Below are 25722 nucleotides of genomic sequence, written 5' to 3'. Positions count from 1 at the left end.
AATGTCTGGCCCATAGTTTGGGTTCATTGAATGAATGAGCAGATGAACGAATAGTCTAGAAAGTTTTTTTAAGACTTTATTTTCAAGTAATCTCTATACCTAATGTGGAGCTCGAACTCGACCAGAGTTCCAGAGTTGCATGCTCCACCAACTGAGCCATCCAGGTGCCCCATTTCAGAAAGTTTTATAAACAAACTCCCAATTGCATGGGACTCAGATATAAAAAGCCTAAGATTTGTAAACCTGCTCTTGTATTCCATGCATATATACTTGAACACTTCCACTCATTCATTTGAAGAGGTTCATTGCCTTCATCATTATCCCTATCATCATTCTGCGTGATTTCAACATCAAAGTGGTTGATGAATTTCACTGCCTTGGTATTGAGATAGTGAATTTCTAACAGAAATATAAGTAAATGTATGAATAAAATATAGTCTTCTTGCCAACTTGTCCAAATCCCTATAGTAGTGCTGGCATCTGCATTTGAATCTGGCTCTCATTTCTTCATTGTCATCAAAGATGAAGATAGTTCTAATGGTTAATGATAATGTGTCTAGTCAAACTGGAAGGGACCCAAACACGTTTGTAAAGTCACAGAATTTTGGTAAAATTTTCCAGTTTGTGGAGCAGGTGGAGAGAATAAATAACAGAGAGGAAGAGTGTAGGGAAGTTAGAGAATCAAGTCATTTTAGACATCAAGTCAAGGTATTTTCCAAAGGAAATTTTGTATGATTCATTTAAGAAAGACATTTTATATCCAGGAAGATTTCCAGAAATGTGGATTCCATAAGCTCCCCTCTGAGAGGCCCAAGTGATTGTTAGAAAGCTTAACATGTCTTACCAAGGCCTTTTACTATAATTCAAATCCAGTTCTCCATGAAGATAATGAACAAGAATATAATGAAACTGTAATAATATAATCTTTATGTCCCCAAATGGTGATTAACTCTACCAGTGAGCCTTGTATTTTCAAAATCTTATCTCATTGGTTTAGTATTATAGATAATTGTTCCTACTCCACTTCTTTTGCCCCACTTAAAGTTCTTCACATTTCTCTAAAAATGTGGAGCTCCTCACAGAATACAACACATTCAGGATGAATTATTCCCAACCCTGAAAAAGTATTTGATTGTCTATTATATTCCAGTTACTGCTCTAGGCCCTGGAGAGACAGAAGAGATCAGGAGAAAGCCTGGCTATTGTGGAGCTCACATACTGCTACGGTGAGGGGAGGAGGGGACGAGACAAGTAAACACATAAACCAAATAGTATTAGAGTGTATAATTGCTCTGGAGAAGATTCCACAGTGGAGGCTTGGAGGGGGAGCTGGGTGGAGAGGAGGGGCAGGGGACCACAGGACGGTCAGGATTTCTAAGTAGGTGATACTTAAGTAACCTGAAGGATGACAAAGATGTAGCTTGGCTGGGGAAAGGGCATTCCAGGCCAAGATACATGCAAAGGTCCTGAGATTGGGTGAGAAACAGCTAATGCCCACATGACTGAAGAGTGGTACAGTACACTAGAGAGAGGCACTCTGCAATGAATCTGGAGGGGCAGGCCACAGTGAGGAGTTTGGATTCTATTCTAAGAGCTATTGGAGCATGGTAATAGAATGCTACTCAGAGCATATTTTAGGCAGTGAAGTTTTAATTGCCCTGGTTGTCATGTAAGAAAATCCTTAGAGGGGGACAAAAGTACAAATGGGGAGTCCAACTTGGAAGTTCTCTGATGGGGTGATGGTGCTTTGTACTACTGTGGTAGGATGGGGGCATGGGGAGAAGTATTTAGATTCTGGGTATATTTGGACTTCGAGGCTCTGTCAGGGCTTGGATGTAGAGGGTGAAGGAGACCGAGAAATCGAAGATGATTCCTAGATTTTTGGTTTTCACAGCTGGGCTGTTGAGATGGGAAGACTAGGGTGGGGGTGCGGGGGTTAGAACAGCATTGTTTACTTCAACACTGAAACCATTAAGAATGTTAACAAGGTAATGGTGAAGGCAATGAACTTCATTGATGATGAATGGGGATATGCAAGTATATCCATAGCATAAATGAATCCATCCAGCAACTATTTATTGAGCCTCTATTATGCGGCAGGCACTGTTCTAGACTCTGGAAATCATATTGCTGGATCAATGCCACATTTTTGGGGGGCTGCCTTATCTTGACATAGATTACAACTGCCATTTGAGGAGGGTCTATACCTAATGCTGCCTTTATGCCCACTGCCCTACCTCTTCTAGCATATTAATGAACATGCAGTAGTCTAATCTCTACTTGCTAATTGAACCAAATTATATTAAACAGATGCTGTATTAAATCTAAATCAGTAAGACTAAATCAATAAGACTAAATCAATAGTCTAACACTACTAATATCTCAGTATGGTAATAAACATATTTCCAGTAAACAGTGCTATCAAAAGCATTGAAGTAATGTATAAATTTTTGAGACCCTAATCTATAATTTCTTAAGTATCACCAAAAAAACCCAAAGTTTATGGGGCACCTGGCTGGCTTAGCTGATACAGCATTCAACTCTTGACCTCAGGGTTCTGAGTTTGAGCCCCATGTGGGGTGTAGATTACTTAAAAAAAAACAAAAAAAAAACTCCCAAAAGCTTACATTGTTTAAAAGCATTATAAGGGCAGCCCTGGTGGCCCAGTGGTTTAGCACTGCCTTCAGCCCAGGGTGTGATCCCGGAGACCTGGGATCGAGTCCCACATCAGGCTCCCTGCATGGAGTCTGTTTCTCCCTCTGCCTCTCTCTCTTTCTCTGTGTCTCTCATGAATAAATAAATAAATAAAATCTTTTAAAAAGCAGTATAAAATACTTTAAGAGAGGTCAAGTTATCACATTTTCAACTTTAGGCATATAGTTGAGTCTAGAAATTTGATGTTGATGCTGCAGTTTTATCATCACTATTATTTTAATCTAATTTCTATGAAAAAAGTTGGAAATGGCCGATCAAAAAATTTATTTATTAACAGATTAAAAATAAATTTTTTAGTAATCTCTACACCCACTGTAGGGCTCAAACTCACGACTCCCTAGATCAGAGTCACATGCTCCACCCCCAGCTGAGCCAGCCAGGCATCCCCAGGTTTTATTTTTTTAAGTTCTTCATTTCAGTATAGTTAGCATACAGTGTGATATTAGTTTCAGGTGTACAATAGAGTGACCCAGCACTTCCATACATCAGCTGGTGCTCATTACAAGTAAACTCCTTCATCCTCCCCCAACACACCCACCTCCCCTCTGGTAACCATAAGTTCTCCATAGTTAAGAGTCTTTTTTGCTTTATCACATGGTATTTGTCTTTCTCTAATTTTGCCCTCTCGCTCCATCCATGTCATTACAAATGGCAAGACTTCATTCTTTTTTATGGCTGAAGAATATATATACTACCTCTTCTTTATCCATTCGTCAATCGACACTTAGGCTGCTTCCATACTTGGCTATTGTAAAGCTGCTATAAGCATGGGGGTGTATGTATCCCTTTGAATTAGTATTTTGAATTAGTATATTTGTATTCTTTGGGTAAATATCTAGTAGTATGGGGCAGCCCGGGTGGCTCAGCGGTTTAGCACTGCCTTCGGCCCAAGCCTGATCCTGGAGACCTGGGATCGAGTCCCACGTCGGGCTCCCTGCATGGAGCCAGCTTCTCCCTCTGTCTGTGTCTCTGCCTCTCCCTCTCTCTCTCTCTGTGTGTCTCTCATGAATAAATAAGTAAAATCTTTAAAAATAAATAAATAAATAAATATCCAGTAGTGTGATTGTTGGGTCATAAGGTGTCTATATTTTTAACTTTTGGGGGAACCTCCATACTGTTTTCCACAATGGCCACACCAGTTTGCATTCCCATCAAAGTGTAGGAGGGGTCCTTTTCTCCATGTCCTTGCCAGCACCTGTTGTTTCTTGTGTTGTTTTTAGCCTTTCTGACAGGTGTGAAGAAATGCTTTCTGCTTAGAGCTTTACTCTTCTCACATCACCATTGCTATTTCAGCAGAAGCATTTAGAAATAGTGCAAATGCTGGCAGCAGCAAAGCCACCTTCATGCTGCTGCTGGTCTAGCTTTCCTTACCAAGCCCAGGACTAGCAGTGCATCTTAGTGTCATAGTCTGGAAGTTCTACAGATAACCCAACTTTAAACACAAGCTGCTCTGTTTTTGCTTTCTATGTGCATGTAATGCATCTGTCATCTCACATCAGAATCCTCTCAGTTCCAAATGAAAAGTAAGACAGGGGCAGCCCCGGTGGCTCAGCAGTTTAAGCGCCGCCTTCAGTCCAGGGTGTGATCCTGCGGACCGGGGATCGAGTCCCACATCGGGCTCCCTGCATGGAGCCTGCTTCTCCCTCTGCCTGTGTCTCTGCCTCTCTCTCTGTGTGTCTCTCATGAATAAATAAATAAAATCTTAAAAAAAAAACACAAATGAAAAGTAAGACAAATCTGTGGGACTCGAAATACCTAAAAGTAAACTTTAAACCATAAAGTAGGGCACCTGGGTGGTTCAGTCGGTTAAGTATCTGCCTTCAGCTCAGGTCATGATTTCAGGATCCTGGGATCAAGTCCGACATGGCTCCCTGCTCAGTGGGGAGTCTGCTTCTCCCTCTCTCTCTACCTCTCCCTCACTGCTCGTGCTCTTTCACGCTGGCTCTAATAAATAATAAAAAAAATCTTTAAAAAAAACCCTGTATTTTTCTCAAGCAATTGATCTCTGTGATAACTGGTGTCCAGGATTTTAGGCTATCTGCAGTTACCAATTTGTGAACTTAGGGGTAATTTTAACTTTTTAAAAAAATTTATTTATTCATGAGAAAGAGAGAGAGAGAGAGAGAGAGAGAGAGAGAGGCAGAGACATAGGCAGAGGGAGAAGCAGGCTCCATGCAGGGATCCCAATGTGGGACTCGATCCCAAGTCTCCAGGATCTCATCCTGGGCCAAAGGCAGGCGCTAAACGGCTGAGCCACCCAGGGATCCCCTAACTTTTGTTTTCTTATATCAGACCAGTATTTCACTTAGATGTGAACAAGCCAGTCAAGTAAATGAGGTGTGGTAAGAGGCAAAAATCATCTGAGTGTTCTGATCTTAAATGAAGTGACTATCTAAAACAAAACAAAAGCAAAAAAAAAAAAAAAAAAAAGACCCAGCATGCAGTTTATATGTGACTCCATAAGGAAAAAATAATCTTTAAGAATACTGACAAATACTCACAAGGGCCGCATTTATAAGCCTCTTCCTATTCTCCAAGCCATGGCTCTGTTAAAATGAATTAAGAGCACTTCTTGGCATTATATTGAAATGATTGGTTCACTTTAAGATTCACATTATTTGAGAAAGGCATATTCAGAAAATCAGCTGCCTCCTACCTTTTCTCCAAGCCTCAGAATACACAAACAACTTATACCAGAACGGATTCCATTCTTAAAAGGAAGAGGCAGCGGCTTTCAAATGGACCAGATATGGTCACTTTGGGCTTCAGAAAGAGCCTAGAGTTACCACAAATGGAGAAGGAAAACAGACTTTTGAACCAAATTGCCCCAATTTTACTCTGTCAGGTTACTTTTGTAGAAAGCAGTAGTAACTTCAAATGTCTCGTGAATATTGCAAGGCCAGTAACATCTTTCTTTTGTAACATGGAGTTTCAAGTTTACTCCTCCAGGGCACCTGTAGACTCAAGAGAGCTGGCACTCATACCATTTGAAGGCATCTTTGAAGCCACTTCTGGTTCAGGCATTCAGGGTGGGATGTGTTAAGTAAGCAACATAGCCTTAAGGAACATTAAGCTTAGACTTTGTCAGGTAGTTAAGCATTGCTGTGCTTAAAACCCATCCCTGTATTGTTCTTCTTTTGCTACCAGGACATATTGTTGCCTTGCAATAAACTCTGCCAGGACCAATAAAACCCGACTTAGTAAACAGGTGACTGTGTATGTGCGTGTGTGTGTGTGTGTGTGTGTGTGTGTGTGCGTGCGCGCGCTTCATGAGCCTTAATGTCTTGTCAAAATCACCTCACAAATGATTTACCATTTTTACAGCTATTTGTGACCTTTGCTTCCAGGGTGTTTATATAAAAAGAGTGTGTTTGATATCAGCCAAATTAATGAGCAGGGGAGAAAAGAAGTCAGAAAGAAAACAGCCCCCTTCTAACGGTCTTGGAGCTTGTCTGTGTTCTAGTTATGTGTTCCAGCCATTGTATATGAAGAGAAGCAGCAGCCTGCCGCTCAGGAAATCAATCCTCCAATAAATGGGACGTTTAAATGCTTCTGGCTTACCTTTAAAGGAGCACTAGTTTGGTCTGCAACTTTTCTATATTTTAGTTTCTTTAGCTCTTTTATGGACTTACCCCTGGTGAAAATCCTGAGATTTTAAGAAATCCCAGCGACTACAAAATTCTCAGCTTTGGCGTGAAATATAAGAACACTTTTTTTTTTTTTTTTGTCTGAAGAGGGTTAATGATTACACTTACAGACAGTATAATGAAAAAGCACCAATGCAGTTTATTTTAATGCTTCTAATTCACGAGAGTTACTTCTTAATTCTACATCAGAAGTCATTTCACCAATACTCAATTTGGAAAGCACAATCAAGAAAGACTCCAATTTTTATTCGGACTACACAACTCAGCACAGTACTAGGCATCATGAATCTAGAACAAAAAATCGAAATATGCAGGACACAATAGATCTTAAACTCTAGGGATCCATGAACCTCTGGGAAGTGTATACAAAAAAGCTGTGTAGTGTGTGCTTACATCTTTCTGGGGAAAGCTCCAATGATTTCAATCAGCTTCTAAAAAGGTACCCAAGCAGTACACAAGAGAATTCTCATCTCCTCCATATTTCCAAAAACGAAAGCCGCGACTTCAGGAAGTTCACTTTCGCACATTTCAGAGTCAGTTTCCACAGGGACAGAGGGTGGAAAAGAAAACAAATGAAAGTAACTTGCAAGGACTAGGCAGGGAAAAACTCCAGAGTGTTATTTACTTTATAAGTTTAGTAACATGTTCTGGGTTAGGGAGGGGAAATGGGGATGTTAAGTGCTAAGGGCAGTGGGGAGCAAGAAGACTCCTAAAAGGCTTTTTCAAGTCCTCACAAACACCACACTTGAGTATGAATGAAGCAACAGCAAGAATTTCAAATGCAATGTAACGCCAAGTCCAATTCTTCAGTTTCAGCATATTAACAACTTATTTTTATTTTTGAATATCACAAACTTCAATCAGAATACTTTAAAAAATATTATTCTGCATGCACTTAACAAATTGGACAAAGGACAAGTATCCAGCTGACTTGCATTATACTATGAAGTTTTACCTGAACAGCCAATTAACACAGATTTAAAATCATTAAGTACAGGTGACAGTGAAAACTTCAATGCATTACTCTGCTGGCATCCTACCACTAGGCACACGTTCATGTAACACTACTAGCAATTACCCTGGAGCACGGGCAGAATGCAGATGGAGGAAGCTCCCTACAAAGCAAGTTTAAGGGATTAAATGTCATCATCGACATCGTCGTCGCTACTGAGGACAAAGCTACTGCCTGTGGACAGGGGCCCTTCCTCCTTCACGTTGCCCACACCCCTCACTGTCCCTCTCTCATCAGAGTCGTCAAACAGCTTCTCACTGGAATCCTCATCGTCATCATCAAACAGCTTCCCGTTGGAATCATCCTCTTCAAACATCTTATCATCCACGTCCTCACCTTCCTTTATCTCTACTCCTTCCTCATCTTCTTTGTCATCCGAGTCTTCGAACATCTTCTCATCAACGTCTTCAAGCCCCTTTTCATCTGCATAGTCTTCATCCTCTCTTTCGTCTGACTCATCATCAAATACCTTTTCGTAGGTGTCCTCCCCTTCTTCCTTGTCATCAGACTCTTCGTCAAACTCCCTCTCTGAGACTTCCTCCTCAAACACTCTCTCAGAGCTGCTATCTCCAAATTCTGATTTGTCAGAGTCATTGTCTTCAAACTCCCTGTCGAGAATGTTCTCGCCGAACTCCTTGTCGGAGGCATCCTCATCAAAATCCTTCTCAAGGCCATTTTCTTCAAATTCTTTCTCAGAGCCGTCTTCAAACTGCTTTTCAGAGAAGTCTTCTTCGGATTCCCTTTCCGAGTCATCCTCTTCAGACTCCTTTTGAGGGCTCTCCTCTTCACACTCCTTGCTGGGGCCATCTTGGTCAGAATCCTTTTCAAGACCGTTCTCTTCATAATCATTTTTGAGCCTCTTCTTTTTGGATTCTTGTTCAGGGCCATTCTCTTTAGACTCTGCTTTAGGACCGCCCTCTTCAAACTCTTTTTCAGGGCTGCCTTCTCCAGACTCTCTCTCTGGGTAGTCTTCCTCACGCTCCCTCTTGGGGCAGCCTTCCTCAGACTCTGTTTTGAGGGAGCCTTCTTCAGATTCTTTCTGGGCGCAGCCTTCCTCAGCCTCTTTCTCGGGACCACTTTCTTTGGCATCTTTTTCCGAAGCATCTCCTTCAAATTCTCCCCCATCTTCGGTTTTTTCAAACTTCTTTTCATCGATGGGTTCTTCAAATGCCATTTCCCTTGTGGCCTCTTGTGCATTCATTTTCGATGTGCTAGGGCGCTCTGAAAAATGCCTTACCCTAGAAGGCCCCGCCCTTTCCGAAGCACAGATGGAATTTGAACGCCGAAGGCTTCTGTTAGCCTCGGGAGCATTAAGGAAAGCCTCCCATCCTCTCAGCCTTTCCTCCCTTTCTCTTGTGGTCTCTTCCACCTGTGGAGAAAGGGGAATTGCTATTAAAATGAGTTTTAGGCAAAAATAAATAACTTCTCTGCACACTTCTGATACTGACACAAATACCCTGATTTCATACAGCATCTCTTCTTAGGAAATCAGAGCATTTCCCTATATTCAGTTTTCAAAATTTTACATCTTGATTAATGGGAGTTGAGCTTAAGATCATTTAAACAAAAGCCCAACACCACAGTCCTGCAGAATTGTTAAATAAAGAAATCAAAGAAAAAGTTAATACTTGAATGCTCTCCATCCTTTACTTACCACTATTCTGAGCACACCTCAAAATTTCAGGCTTATAAACTGAAAAACTAAAACATTTTTCTTTCTATGCTCTGGATGCAAAGTATTATTTAGAAGAACTGTTACATTAAACAGATTAAACTGAGCCCAAAACTCATCTGAAGAACCACTAGATCAGCATTTGTTGGTAATGTTACAATTTATGTGCCCTTGATAGTTGCAGAATTTACCTGATAATCTGTAGTCCCATCCCACGCCTGGGCAGTGATTTGACGGCCACCAAACCACCTTCCATCAAGAGTTTGTATACAATAGTCAGCTTCCTCCGGATCCCTGAAGGACACAGAGGCCACACCATCGGGGTGTCTCTAGAAAGGGAAGAAAAGGCAGCAATGAATGATAAAACTAAAAATAAAACATACACATTTGACAAAATAAGTATGTAGTGGAGTTCTTTGATAACTTAAGCTTCAAGATTTTATGTATGAAGCCATTCTTCCTTTTTACTCCAGCCAGTGACTTGAAGCTAGCTGCTTCTTTAAAAAAAAAAATATTTTATTTATTTGAGAGAGAGAGAGAGAGAGAGAGATAGTGAGAGAAAGCACGAGCTGGGGAAGGGGCAGAGGGAAAAGCAGACTTCCCACTGAGAGGGGCGCCCGATGCAGGGCTCGATCCCAGGACCCTGGAATCATGACCCAAGCGAAGGCAGTCACTTAACCAAATGAGCCACCTAGGCACCCCAAAGCTAGCTGCTTCTTTAGCTTAATCTTGTATATCAAGAACCAAGCATGATGTTCTTGGAAATGCTTCTACCACTTAGCAGCTAAATGACCTTGAGCAAGGTGCTCACTCAATCTCTAAACTCCGAGCTTCCTCATCTGTAAAATGGGTAGAATAGTACCCACCTACCTCAAAAGATCATGAGAACTAAATGAGGTAACATGTAAAGTAGCCCGTATGCAATCAATAAATGGTGAATCTTTTAGTATGTGTCAATCTAGGAAGTAACAGAGTAAGAAGGGGAACATAGAGAAGAATATTTTGCTTGATTTTTCTTCAAATATGGAGGAGGAGAGTAATTCACCAAGAGGGGTAAATGGGGGCAAATAGGGAACCACAAGATCTCACACGTCTTTCTTGTACTCCTTTCATCTGATCACACACTCTAGGGCAATAAAGGGAAATCACCAAGGCATACCAAGTCTAGCAAGCCCTGACTTACAATCCATGTTCATCTAACTACTGCTGACAGATGACTACTACTAGATAGCAGCCCTACTATAGAAAAACATTAATCCAAAATTTGTGGCATACTGACCTCTGGGAATAACTTCTCAAAGGGAAAGAATGCTTGGCTTTAGGAATCATTTGTCTAAGCCACGAACTTACATCAAAGAGAAGAAGCTTCCTAATTTGTCCAAACTTTGAACACTCTACTCGAAGGTCTTCTCTGATTTCATTCAGCACCAATGGATCATCCTGCAAACATACACATGATTAAAACAGGTTTGCCCCCTTTAAATACAAACCCTGAGAAATCACATTTCTTGCTTTGACAAGCCAACATACCGAAAAAAGTTTTACTTAAAAAAAAGTAGTCTTGTCTGAGGCCTACAAAATCTTAAAAAGTCAAAACGGATTAAAGTTAGATCACCAAGACTGCAGCCACTGCTACAGGGCGGCCCTGCTTTCAGCTTGAGGAAAGGGCTGAGAATGGCGGGCAGCAGTAGGACTGTGCTGGAGCAGAGGGGAGGGGAAGCAGGGAAGGAGGACCGGGAATCCCCAATAACAGCAGCTGTACGGGCAGGAAAAGTCCTCTGACATATATGCAATCAGACACTGCTCATTCCTCTGTCCTGCACGGGCATCATGAGTGTACTGACCAGAGCCTTCTGCTTTGGGTTTTGCATAGATGCCTATTTACAGAAATGCTGTCATGGAGAGAGAGATAGCCCTTTCATTGACTAAGTGTTCTAAGATAGTTCTTTGTGCTTCCAAGATTCTATTTTAACTTACAGGGTAAACCTCCCTTATAAGGGTGCCTGTTCATCTTGTCTCCTACCACATCGCACCAGAACCACACAAATAAAGCACTGTTAATAAGCACACGAGAAAATATATTCTTAGGGTGTCTGGGGAGCTCAGTAGGTTAAGCGTCCACCTTCAGCTCAGGTCATGATCCTGGAGTCCTGGGATGAAACCCCACATAGGGCTCCCTGCTCAGCAGGGAGTCAGTCTGCTTCTCCCTCTTCCTCTGCCACTCCCCCTCCCCCTCCCTCCCCCCACCACTCTGCCCTGGCTCGTGTGTGTGCACGCACGCACACGTGCTCTCTCTCTCAAATAAAATCTTTTAAAAAATAGATTCTTAGCTGCTGCTTTCTTGCAACTATAAGTCTATTAAGAGCATTCAAGAGCTGCTGCTTCTGGTGGTCTTGAGTTCAAGTGGACCATCTACCCCACAACAAAAGCATTTAAGATTACCAGTAGGAATTAACAAACCTTTCCTCAAGTCCCAGTGCATGGAAAGGGCTCATAAAATGTTACATTATCCACTTGAATTTTAACTACATAAACATATAAATGAAACATCCTATATATGAACTTCTACTGAAGTAGACTTATGCTTTTTAAGAAACACTTAACTTCATCTTGCTCACGGGTTTTTATTTTCCTCACCAACTAAAGAACTGCAAAGAACAAAAAAAAAGTGCCTTTTCCCTCCTGAAGTTCTCTCAGAAAGCAAAAATAAAGAACTGATAGGTAGTTACTGATATCAACTTTAAAATAAAAGAATACCCTACAAATGAGCCTTCTAAAGGCACAGCTGGCAGCACTCTGTACAAAATCTCATTTTAGAGAAGATGCTGTTTGTTTTAGATAGATTTGTCAGCCCTATGAGGAATGGGAACCAGAGCATGAAAGTCATATGGTAGCCTATAGGAATGTGTGCGTGGTTGGCTCCTACTGGACTACATGCTTTCTAAAGGCGGGAATCTTGTTTGAATGAGTTTCATATGCCTCACAGAACCCAGCACCGGTGTTTCCACATGGTGAGCAGTCAATAAAAAGCTTCTTCAAGATAAACAATTGCCAATACCTCAAAACTTTATTCACCAAGGGAAATCAGGATTATAGTAAAACCACAGAAAACTGTTACAAAATATTCAACAAATTTAAGTGTGATTCCATTGTAGGGGGGGGGAGGAACCACTCTATTTCTGTACCAAAGTCTCAGTGCTTTTCCTACAAGGATGTCAGATTTTAGCCAAAATCTTTGTACATTTCTGTTTTCATTTATACCAGCTTGAAAAACGAATCTAGCCTCACTGCTGTATAGTAGCCTGAAGCATAAGTATAACAGTCCTCTCCTCTGGAAAATTCTTTAACATAATTAAGAATGGAAAGTTTCTAAACACAACACTTTGCAAGCAACAGACTTGAGACAAAAATCAGACAGAGGAGTTGAAACCTCCTGTTCAACACTCTTAGTTTTTTTTTTTTTTTTTTTTTTTGCCAGGGTGGTGTTTTGTTTTCCCAGGAAGAAATAAATCATGTTTCTCATTCCTTTCCAATCTAAACTTACACTGGCCATGACGGTGGCCACTAACCACATGTGGCTACAGAGCACTTAAAATGTGGCTAGTCCCAATTGAGGTGTGTTCCAAGTATGGCATGAACACCAGATTTTGAAGATTTAGTACCAATGGGGAAGAAACAACAATGTAACTCATGAATATTTTTATATCACATGTTGAAATTAAGAATATTTTAGATATACTGGGTTAAATAAAGTTCATTATTAAAATTAATTTTCCCCATTTCATGTTATAGTTTAACCATAGCTCCTGGAAAAATTGTGGCTCACATTCAGTTGCTTTGCTGTTGGCCAGTTCTGTGTACGCAATGAGAAACCTAGAGAAACCTAACACACTGGCATCACAGTTTTGGTTCTTCATCTCCTAGGATGCAAATTTGCCAGGCATGCCGTTTATTTTTTAAAGTTCAATGATTGATTTTTTTCGTAATCTCTATACCCCACGTGGGGCTTGAGCCCACAAGCCCGAGATCAAGAGTCACATACTCTTCTGACTGAGCCAGCGAGGCATCCCCAAGCATGCATTTTTAAGTAAGGTGTTGAATTAAATACTGAAAACCCTCTGAAGTTACATGAAAAATATTAGCCTTCACATCGTTCACCCTGATACCAAATAGTATTTTTAGGTATTTTGCTTCTCACACTGGTCAATTATTTAGAATAAAAATATATTCCACTCCCCACCCCGAATCTGATTTCATTCTGACACCCCAGGGAACCTGACCATCAGTTTTTGTTTCCCACAACAAAGCTCAGTGCTGATGACTATTCTTTAGATTCACATGGAATCTTTAGTCAAATCAAATACTCTCTCCAAAATGCCCAATAGCATGTTCTCCGGCTGCACACCTCTATGACAAGCCATACAGTGTCTACACCAGCGTGTCCAACAGGACTTCCTGTGGTGACAAATGAGTATCTGCATTATCCAAAATGGAGGCTGCTAGCCACATGTGGCTGGTCCGACTAAAGAATTCCATTTCTAGTTTTCTTCTATTTCAGTTAAATTTAAATAAGCACATGTGGCTAGAGTAGACCCTATTGGACAGTCTACTATGTTGGACAGATTTATACTGATACACTTTGAAGTTCAAGCCCACAGAGACCCAGAACAAAAGACAAGATCCCTCTATTCTTTCTCTCCCTCTCCCTCTGCCCTCCCCCTGCTTGCGTGTTCTCTCTGATCTAAAATAAATAAATCAAAAAATAAAATAAAATAAAATAAATAAATAAATCTTAAAAACAAAACAAAACACCAAAGAACAAGATCCTCTGACAGGCTCTTATCAAGCTGGCAGGCCACACAAGAGCAGGCAGGTAGGCGAACAAGGATAGCACCCAAGAGTTTTTCCATCTGTGAGCACTGAAGCCTGTCCCTGCTCTCTCAGCTTCTGTGGCACAGTGTCTGAAAAGAACACTTTCCTTCATTTGCAAAGATGCTCAAAAGAAAACGTTTTATCCATGGAGTGAAGCAAAAGACTCTGCCTTCTGAGTAACAGGGCTCTCATTCAATCATTCTTTTACTTTTTTTTCATATAAATATTGAGGGTCTGTAAAATAAATACATATTGAGGGTCTACTGGATGCCAGGCAGAATTCTAACCACTGGAAATATTATAGCACACAAGGGAGGCAGAGCCCTGACTCTCATGGAGCTCACATTCTTGTAGAGGACATCCAATTATTTCAGATAATAATAAATGTTATGAATAGTTTTTCAAACCAGCATAAATGAAAATGAAAGTCTAAGATGACTTTGGCTCTAAACAGGGTAATTTAAAGACTTACTATAACTCAAAGTAAGGTTTACACTAAACCAGTGGGAGTGTTTGAAAAAAAGAACAAAGATTTTACAAGCATGTAACATCTATCTTTAAAACTATCCACTGGAGGGAATTTGTAGGGGTCAAAGTAAATTAGATGTGGCTTTCTGGAGGAAAGAATACTCATTAAGCTAGGAGAAACTAAGTCTGCACAATGTGATGGCCAGATTCAAATTAGGTGGCTCAATGAGCAAGGCAAGAAGCAAAACACAAAAACAGATGTAATTACACAACAGACTTCTACTCACAGAGGTTCCAGACAATTTGAATTAAGTTTGCATTAATATTCACATTCAAGTGTTAAGAATATGGAATGCATGCATCAAACCAAGGACATGAAGTCATAGACATTAATAGGTCATGTAATTTTAAAAAGCCATTTAATATTTAAATGAGATGAACTCTAAGAAATTGGGAGCCATACCTAATAGATAGGGATACCCTGGGGTCCATCTAAATTCCTTTCAAATCTCTATTTGGCAGGGGAACGGTTTCAAAAAGTGTTTCAAGATGAGTCAGGATTCTACTCAGTAGAAACATCAAATGTTACAAATTGACCACATGTATCTCCCCAGTGATCTCAAAAGATGCACAGACCATATGGGTGCACAGCAAACTCTACCACATGACTCTGGGCTGGGATGGAGCTCAACAGACCATAGGGGGTTCTCTCCAAGGGGGCTACAGTGAAACTGCCATGCTCACTGTTTCAATGCACAGGAGTGAGAAAGGTCTTTGGTTGCACCTAGATCATTTGTAAATCTGGAGTTTCACAGTATGAACCTTCTTTGTTGTTGTGTGACTTGTTATTTTTATGTTTACTTATGTTGACTTGTGGTCTTTATCTATCTTGTGTGTAACTGGTTGTCATTAATTTCAGATTCCAGGGAGAGGAGAAAGACCTGATGCCACACAAGTGCCGTCTGTGGTTTGGATAAAAGACTAGCCCCAAGGACAAGAGGCAGACCAGCGCAAGGTGCCCCGGCGGCATGCTATACCTTGCACACCTCTTGCACCTGTCCAGCTCTTCTTCACTCTGTTCACTTTTGTTCGCTGTTCTTAGAATTTTACCTGGACACTAAGTATTTATAAAGTCCCCCTAATAGCCACAAAAGCATTGTATGAACGTCAGGTCTCGAAAAACCACCTTTAGTATTTAAACACCAGGAGCTGTCTTTCATTAACCTGAGGGTTTTTTTGTTTTGTTTTAAGGATCAAATTTGTGGTACCAAAGTGAAGTTCTCATTTGCCAAGTATAAAATGACTCCCCGCCCAAACCGGCCTGTGCTTGTTGAAATGCACTCAAAATCCATAAGCAGCGCCCAGAAATCTTTCAGTGATTATATTTTTAATGATTTCCCAGAGTAAGTAGCTGCTGTTTACAGCTGCAGTGTGGGTGTTAAGCAGTGTTCCCTGGGGGACAACTAAAAGAACCCTAGGCTGAATGTGGGAAAATTTAAACATTTTGATACACTCTTAGCTCTATTTTCCTACCTTGACAACTACATGGAGGGGTGGTATGTGACATGTGAAAACATGGGGTGAAGCAAGCTTGGGACTCCCTTGAAAGAAAACACATCAGTGTTTCCATCAGTGGGAATATCACCTCCTACCTCAAAATCCATCGGATGAAACATATTTTTGATGATGACAACTCGCTCATGGCGCATTCGAGATGGGCCAGCTCTTCTCTCAGGTCTCCAGTCCAACTGCCTAATGCAATAGAGCAGGAACAAGATACTGAATTTTGTTTCATACTTGCAGGACAGAAAAAAAGGAGTTGTTACAATCAACCTTTATTTGAGTATATAGTGATGCTAATTATTCGATTCTAAAATAACAATATGTATTTCTGGAGAACTTTCGGAAGTAAAACTAATGGGCAGGTGAAAGATGGACCCAGTGTCTGAAATTCCCAGAATGTATCTTTTTTCAGGGCTGCTGTCTGGTTACAAATGTTCCAGTAAGATTCCTGTAAAGAGCCAATTATTTAATATTTATGACTATCTGGTATCTACGCCTACACTTTGAGGGCAAAAAATACATTCTACTTGTATTGGTTTTGAGGCATTTTATGATTATAAGGACCAAACTACATTGAAATATGTAAAACTACTGTTACATAACCAAAAATTTTATTGCTAGGTGTTTATAAAATTGGTAGGTATCTAGCCTATTCCTGTAAAAACTATAGGATATCACAACTCAACTCCTTTATCAGCACTGTTATCATTAAGTTGAGTGCAGTGTTAGAAGTGTTATTAGAACTCACTGTGATAGAAGAAAATACTTATCATTTCAGCCAACTTCTTAAAACCAGCATACTTCAAAAAACCCATTGACATGAATGGATTAGTAGACATTTGATGATGTTTACTGTACACACCGTGTACAACCCTATCAAATACAGTCATAAAAGCTGCTGTTTCTAACTCCTACTGATGAGCCTACACAGACGCCTTAGCTCCTGGCGTAGCTGATGTCAATTCACATTAGAAATGAACTAATGGCTCTGGTAAACAAGCTTCAACTATTTTATTTAACTTCATGTTCAACTTCTTCCAGAGATGGCCCTCTCATCTCATTGAAGCCCGGTTTATATTACAAATTAACACTCCAGGAAATAGACATGCTGCCACTGCCAGATCATCCTGCAGTAGAGATGACTGAAGGTTTCTGATGATCTAATGAAATTCTTTGAAAATAACTTCTGCATACATTTGATGGAACACAACTAAGGAGCTACACCCAAAACATAGTCTAGGATATGTAAATGAAATCATTCAAAAAGCGAAAATCAACACAAACTTCTGTTGCAGAGACAGCTTTTTCTTGTAGTCTTTGCACTTCTTCTTCTTCTTTGAGGCATCATACTCTCCCTTCAGTTGAAACTTGGCCACTTCGACATGCAATTTGTAGCCTCTAATTTCATCTTCGTCCAGAAGCTTTAACGCGAGATCCACAGATTCCCTCTTTATAAAAAGGTAAAATGAGATAGAATTTCCATGCTGAAATGAAACTTGGGGAGGTTTTTTAGGCAAACGATGACTATATGGACAATAAAGATTTCATCACAACTACCTCCTTTGAGATAAAGAACTCTAGGCTGCCTTATCAGGAAACCTGCACTCTAGAAACAGCTGTCCTCAACCAGTTTTGTGAACTTGGGCAAGTTATTCAATTTCTTCATCTGTAAAATGGGAAGAAAAATGCCTTCTTTGCAGGGTTCTTGACAAAATCAAATGAAAGAACGCACATAAAGGATAGGGACTGGCATATAGAAGGTACTTAAACTGCATTATTATTGGAATAAGAGTATTACCTCTTGGGAGTCTCAATTTCTCAATGAGGCAAATGGACTTGTGTGACTTTTAAGGTACAGTTTTATTTATTTATTTATTTTTAAAAATGTATTTATTTATTCATGAGAGACACACACAGAGGCAGAGACATAGGCAGAGGGAGAAGCAGGCTTCATGTAGGGAGCCCAATGCGGGACTTGATCCTGGGACTCTGGGACCCCGCCCTGAGCTGAAGGCAGACACTCAACTACTGAGCCACCCAGGCATCCCTACGGTACAGTTTTAAAATTCTCAAGTACTACTACTTAAAAGACTACATGACTCAAGGAACTGGGAATAACATAGCCAGCCTTTAATTTTTTTGTTCACCAATTAAAATGTAGGTCTGTGATATTAAACAAAGATGATTATATGATGGCTAGTAAATTAAGTACATTTGTGGATTCTGGGTTCTACACAAAGGGGGCAGTTGTCAGACCTATGCAGACCTGAGGAAAACACAAAAAAATACCTGAATTCAGCTGCATAATCAAATATGGATCTTAGAACAATTACATATTTTTAAAAGATTTATTTATTTTAAAGGGAGAGAGAAAGAGCACTCAGGAGTGTGTGTTGGGGGAAGTGGCAGAGGAAGAGGGAGAGGGAGGACTCCATACTGAGTGCAGTGCCCGATGAGGGGCTTGATCCCAGGACCCTGAGATCATGACCTGAGCCAAAACCAAGGGTCACATGCCAACTGACTGAGCCACCCAGGTGCCCCTTAATTATATTTTTTTGGAACTTAATTTACTGGCTGGCCAATCTTGTTCTTTTTATAAAGTTACTCAGAACTCCATTTTTCTTTTGGAAAAAATAGAAAATCGAATCAAACTCCCTAAGAATCTGTTCACAGATTAATAACCCTTTAATAACTAGTAAAACTCTCAAAATCTCCTTGTATTTGAAAATTAATAACTACCTATAATGACCATACCCACATGTAACTCCATTATGTTCAAGAACCAGATTCAAAACGTGTCTTCCCAAGAGCTGTCGGCTTAACCCTACCCCTTCCTGATTTCAATGAAATGCTGTACACTCACAACACACCTGTGGTATTAATACTGTTGTTTAATCATTTTGATATTGTTTTTTAAAAGGATTTATTCATTTGAGAGAGCACACGCGAGAGAGAGAGAGAGAGAGAGAGAAAGAAAGAGAGAGAGAACAGATGGGGAGGAGGGACAGAGGGAGAGGGAGAAGCAGACTCCCCACTGAGCAGGGAGCCTGACGTGGGGCTCAATCCCAGGAGATTGTGACCCAAACCGACAGCAGATGCTTAACCGACTGAGCCACCCATGTGCCCCTGATTTTACTTTGTAATTATTTTCACCTTCCATGACATAGGTACATGTCATTGTTGTGCATATTTCTTCTGTATTCTGCAGTAATGCATAAAACATGCTTCTAAGGTGAGAGACGTTCTAGAAATGATGACTGCCTTTGACACTGAGCTTTCCCTGTGCAATTTATGGTACCATGAATACGTAAAGTTTTGCAAATTTCTATTAATACCACTCTCTCTTCTCTTGCATTCAAAATACATTTCAAAGCAGTAAGCATAGCTATCATTACATTTATGGTCTAACTCAGCACTCAGAAAACTTTTGTAAATGGACAGTTAAAAAAAAAAGTAAAGGGACAGTTAGTAAATATTTTAGGCTTTAAAAAAATATATTTGGGGGATCCCTGGGTGGCGCAGCGGTTTGGCGCCTGCCTTTGGCCCAGGGCGCGATCCTGGAGACCCGGGATCGAATCCCACATCAGGCTCCCGGTGCATGGAGCCTGCTTCTCCCTCTGCCTGTGTCTCTGCCTCTCTCTCTCTCTCTCTGTGACTATCATAAATAAATAAAAATTTAAAAAAAAATATTTGGGATCCCTGGGTGGCTCAGCAGTTTAGCGCCTGCCTTTGGCCCAGGGCGCAATCCTGGAGTCCCAGGATCGAGTCCCACGTCAGGCTCCTGGCATGGAGCCTGCTTCTCCCTCCTCCTGTGTCTCTGCCTCTTTCTCTCTCTCTGTCTATCATAAATAAATAAATAAATCTTTAAAAAATGAAATAAAATAAATATTTTAGGCTTTGTGGGACACGTGGTGTGTGCTGCAGCCACTCAACTCCACTGCTGAAACACAAAAGCAGCCATAAACAAATGAGTAAATGAATGAATGAATGTGGCCACGTTCAGTAAAAGTTTACTTACAAAAATAGGCAGTGGGCTGGAGTTTGCCAAACCCTGGTCTAATTCATTCCAGTGGGCAAATAAAATGTTACTGGCTTTCTTTTCTTTGTGGATTTTTAAAATGTGTTCTGAGTTGATACATGCATATAGTCCTAAAGTATATATTCTTTGCAGTGAGAATTCTTTTAAGACAAAAGCAGCACTTCAGTCACATAACTTACATAATACCTTGACCTGATAACATATTTTCCTAGAACAAGTAAATAACCTCATCAATGCGATACACACAGGCACAATCTGAAATTTCAGTTTTCTTCACATCCTGTTTTGAATAGTTCTCAGTCTTAGTTATCATCTATACAAAATTATAGCCCTGGTTCCTGAGTTAAAAATGGAAATACAAGAAACTTATTTGACCACATAACTAACCTTCAAATAACAGCAAAGACCATCTCCTTTAAGATTTCCTTGATTATCTTTGTAAAGTTTGACCTTAAATTCTTCTGTTTGAGGATCTCTCATAATGATGCCAAACTTGGACATGAGCTGTATAAATTCATCCACTGTAATGTCTGGAGGCAAACCTGGAACATTAGGGAAAAAAACTATAAAGGCACATACAGTAACAGTGAGGGTTACTTAAACATTCTACCAATTAGAAATCTGCAACTCAGATTAACATAATTTTGATTTTCTAAATGTATGTAAAAAATCTCACATCTATAGAACTGAGGAAATTTCACATTTTAATGTATTCAAATATACATTAAAATCATATTTGCTTAAGTCTTGTATCACTGTAGGGGCAAGCTGCCATAAGTTACCTAAAGCAGACAAAAAGGATATTATACAAAGTTACACACTCTTAATTTTTCTTAGTTTTTTTTTAATAAACAAAAAACATTTTCCTTACAAATGTAAATAGACTCCAAAGAAGCTGAAAAGTAAAAATCATATGTTCTCTACTCTAAACTTGTTTAAAAGAGGAAGGAGGGGATGGTTCCTGGATGGCTCAGTTGGTAGAACATGTACTCTTGAGTTCAGGGTCATGAGTTCAATCCCTACGCTGGATATAGAACCTACTTAAAACAAACAAACATAAGAGTATACATACCAGACACATATACATTTGTATTTCTGTCTTCTTCAACATGAAACCATCCTAAAAATCAAAATGAAAAAAAAAAAACACATACGAGGAGAGTTAAGAGTCATATTATGAAATCTTGACAATGTAGCAGTTTCTTGAAACTTCCAGGACTTTTTTTTTTACCCTTAGAACAAGAGAAACTAACCCAAATCACTGTCTAGATTTCAAAGTACTTGAATCTTTTGACACATAATTAGTTTCAGAGACTCGTCTGAAAAAGGATGACTAGTGGGACACCTGGGTGGCTCAGCAGTTGAGCACCTGCCTTTGGCTCAGGATGTAATCCTGGGGTCCCAGGATCGAGTCCCACACTGGGCTCCCTACATGGAGCGTGCTTCTCCCTCTGCCTATGTCTCTGAACTCCTCTCTCTGTCTCTCATGAATAAATAAATAAAATCTTTAAAAAAATGAAAAAGGATGGCTAGTTATGTTAGATATTTATGATTCTGATACTACCTTAAAAAAACTCATCCTTGCACTGACTTTGGGCCTGCATGCATAAATTGCTTCTGACTTCAATCTACTGTGTTGGATATGGCCAAGCTGAGGCAATACTGCCTTGAGTTCAATTTAATTAAACTCAAAAAATATCAGAAAATTACCTTAAAAAACAGAATTTCTGATGATCCCCTAATAACAGCTCTATTTTACAAAGGAAGAAACTGAGGTACAGAATTGAAATAGCCTCCCCAATGCCCACAAGTCAGTGTGCAAGCCAATGGATAAATCTAAATAATAATAATAAAAAAACCCTTCATCTTATGATTCCTTCAAGACTATTATAATTCTTCAAATAGTAATCATATATACACATGCTAACATTTAACATTTTTATGTTCATATTTTGCAAGCTAAATCCACTTGCCTGGTTCAGCCTTTCTCTTTTCTCCCCTCTTTTTGGGATCATTGGGTTCAGGGGTTTTTCTTTGTGGCGGTTCTTCTGCAGTCCTAGCACTGACTTCTTGCACATTTGCAGTAGAGCTAGATGCCCCCTCATTAGAAAAGCCATAATTGGCCTGATATGTAGCAATGAAATCTTCAGTGATCTAAACAAAAAATTCAGCACACACACATATAGAAATTTGAAAATGACTTCTTCCCATAAAAAGTGTACATTGTGATAAATTTCTGCATATTTGGTTATACAACTGAACACAGAAATGTTTCTACAGATAATGGCTGTAGTAAATAAAGTGTAAATGCAAGAATAGTCATGTTATACAGAAAATGTGCATAAAATGACAAAAAAAAATAAGATGGGTATTTGGATTATCAACACAAAACTCTTAAGGAAATTATTGGCACTGTAAGTGGTGTTGGCGCATTTTCTAGTTGATTCATTTATAAATCACTACCTCTCTACAGTCTACTTGAGTAAGGCTACAAGTACATACAATAAAGGAAGTACCAGATAACAATATAACAAAAACCAACAGTCAATAACCTAACAACAGAATCAATTTTTCTTTTGCTACAGAGATACACAAAAGTATACACGCATTAAATATTTGAGTGTCTGTATGTAGAGAACACACAAGATAAAACTGATTTAGTATATAGAGAATAGAACTAACGATTGTAAAACTAAATGCTTATTTTCACTCTCTCACTAATTAAATGACACAATCTTTTAGTGTCAGAACAAACTAAGAACAAATTCAACTCACATCCATCTATCCTCCTGGCTTTTAGGGGAAAAAAAGCCCAGTTGCACAATGAAAGAAATAGGAGTCTGCCTTCATTCTGGTCAATGTTACGCACATACAGGAGTGGGGAATTTTTAAAACTCAAAGTTTCAAGAGGTATGGGTTTCAATAACATAAAAAGATAAGAGTCACAAATGAATCCATTATCAGACTATTGTTAAAAGTCCTCAGGAAACCAAATCTGCTCTGGAGCTGGGATGACCAGAACCAGCAAAATAATAAATGTAACAATGTAAAGGGAATGAAGTATACAAAAACAAAAAGGAAAATAAAAAAATTGAAACAAATAATTTTAAGAATAACAGTCAAACTACACAATGGAGACATGGCTTATATTACCAGCTTGCAAGTTGATTGCTACTGGTATATTTTCCCACCCACATGAGACTTTGATTAACAGGGTACTTTTGCTGAAAAGTTTGCAGAACCAAGTTAACACCGGTTACATTACTTACAACCTGGAATAAAATACTTAACAATTTCCAAGCACTCTACACAAATATACACAGATATCTTCTATCCATATTCCGTGCCTGTGGTTGTATGGTTCGAACACACATGCCTAGGGACAAAATCTGATAGGAAAGAGAGGTGCAGATCAAGTTCAATCTATAAAGGGATATAAATGGCTATTTTTTTTTCAAAACCAAGAAGCTGCATTTTGCACAAAGTACACAAGCTAAGCAAACATCAGAATTCCTAGGGTATATGAGGTTGGCTATCCAAGAGACCCACAGCTACTAAATTTGCTCTCGGTGTTTTTCCTCTTTGCAATAAAAAGCAGTAACCAATGCAATAACCAACCATGACCTTCACAGACAAAATTAATAAGGCATAGAAGAGATTTAAGAATTAAATTACATTCGAGACATCTCGGTAAAGATCTACGTTTCTCTAACATCGGTTCGGCAACAGAAACAACAAAAAGAAACGTCACTATCCATGGGGCCCTAACTCAAGACCTCAGCAAAGAAAAACGGAAAAGGGGCGCCCCGCGAGGCTGGCCAGGCGGGCCCGCTCTGCAGTGCCGCCCGTGCCACCGTCGTACCTTGGGGAACCAAGCCTTCTTGTCCAGGTCCCACTCGTACGGGGTGTCAGCCGGCTGCTGCCCGAAAGAATCGGGTTCTCCACTGGGATCTTTCTGGGTGTCGCCGTCCTTGGCGTCGCCGTACAATTCTTGCATTCGCAACTGCTCATCAAACTCGTCGTTCCCATCCAAGTTGTTGCCGCTCATGTTGCCGACTTAGGCAAGGGACAGGGTCCGCGCGAGCAAAGAGGCCGAGATGCAGCCGGAGGCTATAGAGAAAGGGAGGTCAGTCGCACTGGGCCCGCGTCCCGCCGCCCCCCGGCACGCCTCCCCGCGGCGCCCCAGCAGCCCCCGGGAGGTCGGGGCCGACCGGCGCCCGCGCCGCCCCCTGCTCCGCCCGCTCTCCCACCGCGCGCGCGCGCGCGCGCCGCAGGCTGCAGCCCCTGCCGCGCCGCCGCCCACCTGGCTCGCTCCACCGGGCCTCGGCGCCGCGGCTCGACCCAGGGCGTGGCGGGAGCGCGCACGCGCGCCGCCGCCGCCCCCGCCGCCGACCGGGTCGGAGTCGCCTGCAGCCTCTGCAACCCCCGCGGCTCCCGCGGCTCCCGCGGCCCCCGTGGCCCTCGCGGCAACGTCAAGAGGTTGCCGGAAAACTGAGGCCCGCTCAGGCTGACGCAGTCGCCATTGTTGGCACGTCGAGACGTCGCGGGTCGCGCCGACACGCCTCCAGTGGCGTCAATAAGCGCCGACGCGGGCGGGCAGTGCTGGACCCTAGGGGCGGGGCGTCTTGCGGGGAGCGCTGCTAATCGCCCGCCGCTGCCCACCCGGGCCTCCTGGGCGGGGCGGGGCGGGGCGGGGTGGGGGCGCGGGGGCCGCTGCGCTTAGGGACCTCGGGCTCGGTGGAGGCCGCGGTGGGCGGCAGCCGGAGGCGTGGGAATGTTCCCACTCGGCGCGCGCCATCTTGGGGGAGTGGATGGGGCGGGCGGGACGGATTTGTGTTCCTGAGAAAAAGACAGGCCTCCTTCCCCCGTTCCGCTTGGGAAACGCGACTTTGGCTTATTTCTTTATGATTTCCCTAGGATGGGCGCCGGCTCTTGTTCAGCTTCTTGGCCTAAGCTCCCAGCCCAGGGTGTGGTGTCTAGTGCGTATTGAATGAGCGAGTGAGCAAATGAATGAATGAATGAATGAACGAACGAACGGGGTGGGGACCAACCTTCTTTTCCCAGCCTGAGGCCCCTCCTTTATCTCTGGTACTTTCTCAGGCTGAAGATCGACTCTGGAAAGGCGGAGGGGGACAGGGGGGAGCAGTAGTTTTCTGCCTCTTGTACGCCACGATTCAGAGGTGCTCAAGCTCCAAACCTGAAACTTAAAACATCCAAGTATAAGCACCAGCTTTACTGGCCCAGCAACTTCGGGTTTTTTGTCTTTCTTTTAGAAAAGTACAGAATATTTTCCCTCTACACAGCTTTTTATCAAATTACATATTTATCGTAGAAAATAAAAAGGTCTGTATTTTTTTTTAATCGGGCAGATATTTATTGAGCAACCAAATGCCAGGGACTGTGCTAGGCTCTGGCGAGCCAGCAGCCAACAACACAGGCACAGCTCAAGGGAGACGTACTTGTTTATGTAGATGATTCTATCAACATTTGTTGTAGTAAAAACAACAGTTTAAAAGGGTTTTTAAAAATCCCTTTAAAAATAACAATGATAAACTTCTTATGTACAAACGTAAAATTTTATAAACCAGACGTGAGGGTAAAAAGCTTACCAGAAGAAATTAGTTCTGCTATCCCAGTGATCTTTTACTTCTAAATATAGCAGTTGCGTATGGGCTCTAGAAAATCTTAACTCCCCAAATACCGACTGTGAGAATATGGTTTCAACCCTTAAAGC

General features: G+C 41.1%; 1 protein-coding gene across 1 annotated transcript; it reads right to left on the bottom strand.

The window, feature by feature from the left end:
* Window positions 1–6478: 6478 nt before the first annotated feature.
* HTATSF1 (HIV-1 Tat specific factor 1) lies at window positions 6479–24560 on the bottom strand. The gene is made up of 10 exons (NM_001290108.1): window positions 24292–24560; window positions 23851–24098; window positions 21962–22142; window positions 21061–21108; window positions 20376–20530; window positions 17234–17397; window positions 16039–16138; window positions 10397–10486; window positions 9238–9375; window positions 6479–8743 (listed from the first exon to the last, which is right to left on the bottom strand). The coding sequence occupies exons 2-10, from the start codon at window positions 24034–24036 to the stop codon at window positions 7499–7501; spliced, it is 2307 nt and encodes a 768-aa protein (NP_001277037.1). The 5' UTR covers window positions 24037–24098; window positions 24292–24560; the 3' UTR covers window positions 6479–7498.
* Window positions 24561–25722: the final 1162 nt, after the last annotated feature.

Source organism: Canis lupus, chromosome X (genome assembly GCF_011100685.1).
Source record: "Canis lupus familiaris isolate Mischka breed German Shepherd chromosome X, alternate assembly UU_Cfam_GSD_1.0, whole genome shotgun sequence".
NCBI classification, from domain to species: Eukaryota; Metazoa; Chordata; class Mammalia; order Carnivora; family Canidae; genus Canis; species Canis lupus.
Note: the sequence above shows the minus strand (reverse complement) of the source record. Positions and strands in the feature narration are given on the sequence as shown.

Excerpts from the sequence above, each read along its gene's own strand:
- HTATSF1 (NM_001290108.1), bottom strand. The coding sequence starts at position 24,036 with ATGAGCGGCAACAACTTGGATGGGAACGACGAGTTTGATGAGCAGTTG. Across the intron at positions 17,398-20,375 it reads GTCTTTGCTGTTATTTGAAG|AGGGAATCTGTGGATCTCGC; the intron begins GTTAGTTATGTG and ends CTTTTTATAAAG. Across the intron at positions 8,744-9,237 it reads ATGGGACTACAGATTATCAG|GTGGAAGAGACCACAAGAGA; the intron begins GTAAATTCTGCA and ends CTTTCTCCACAG.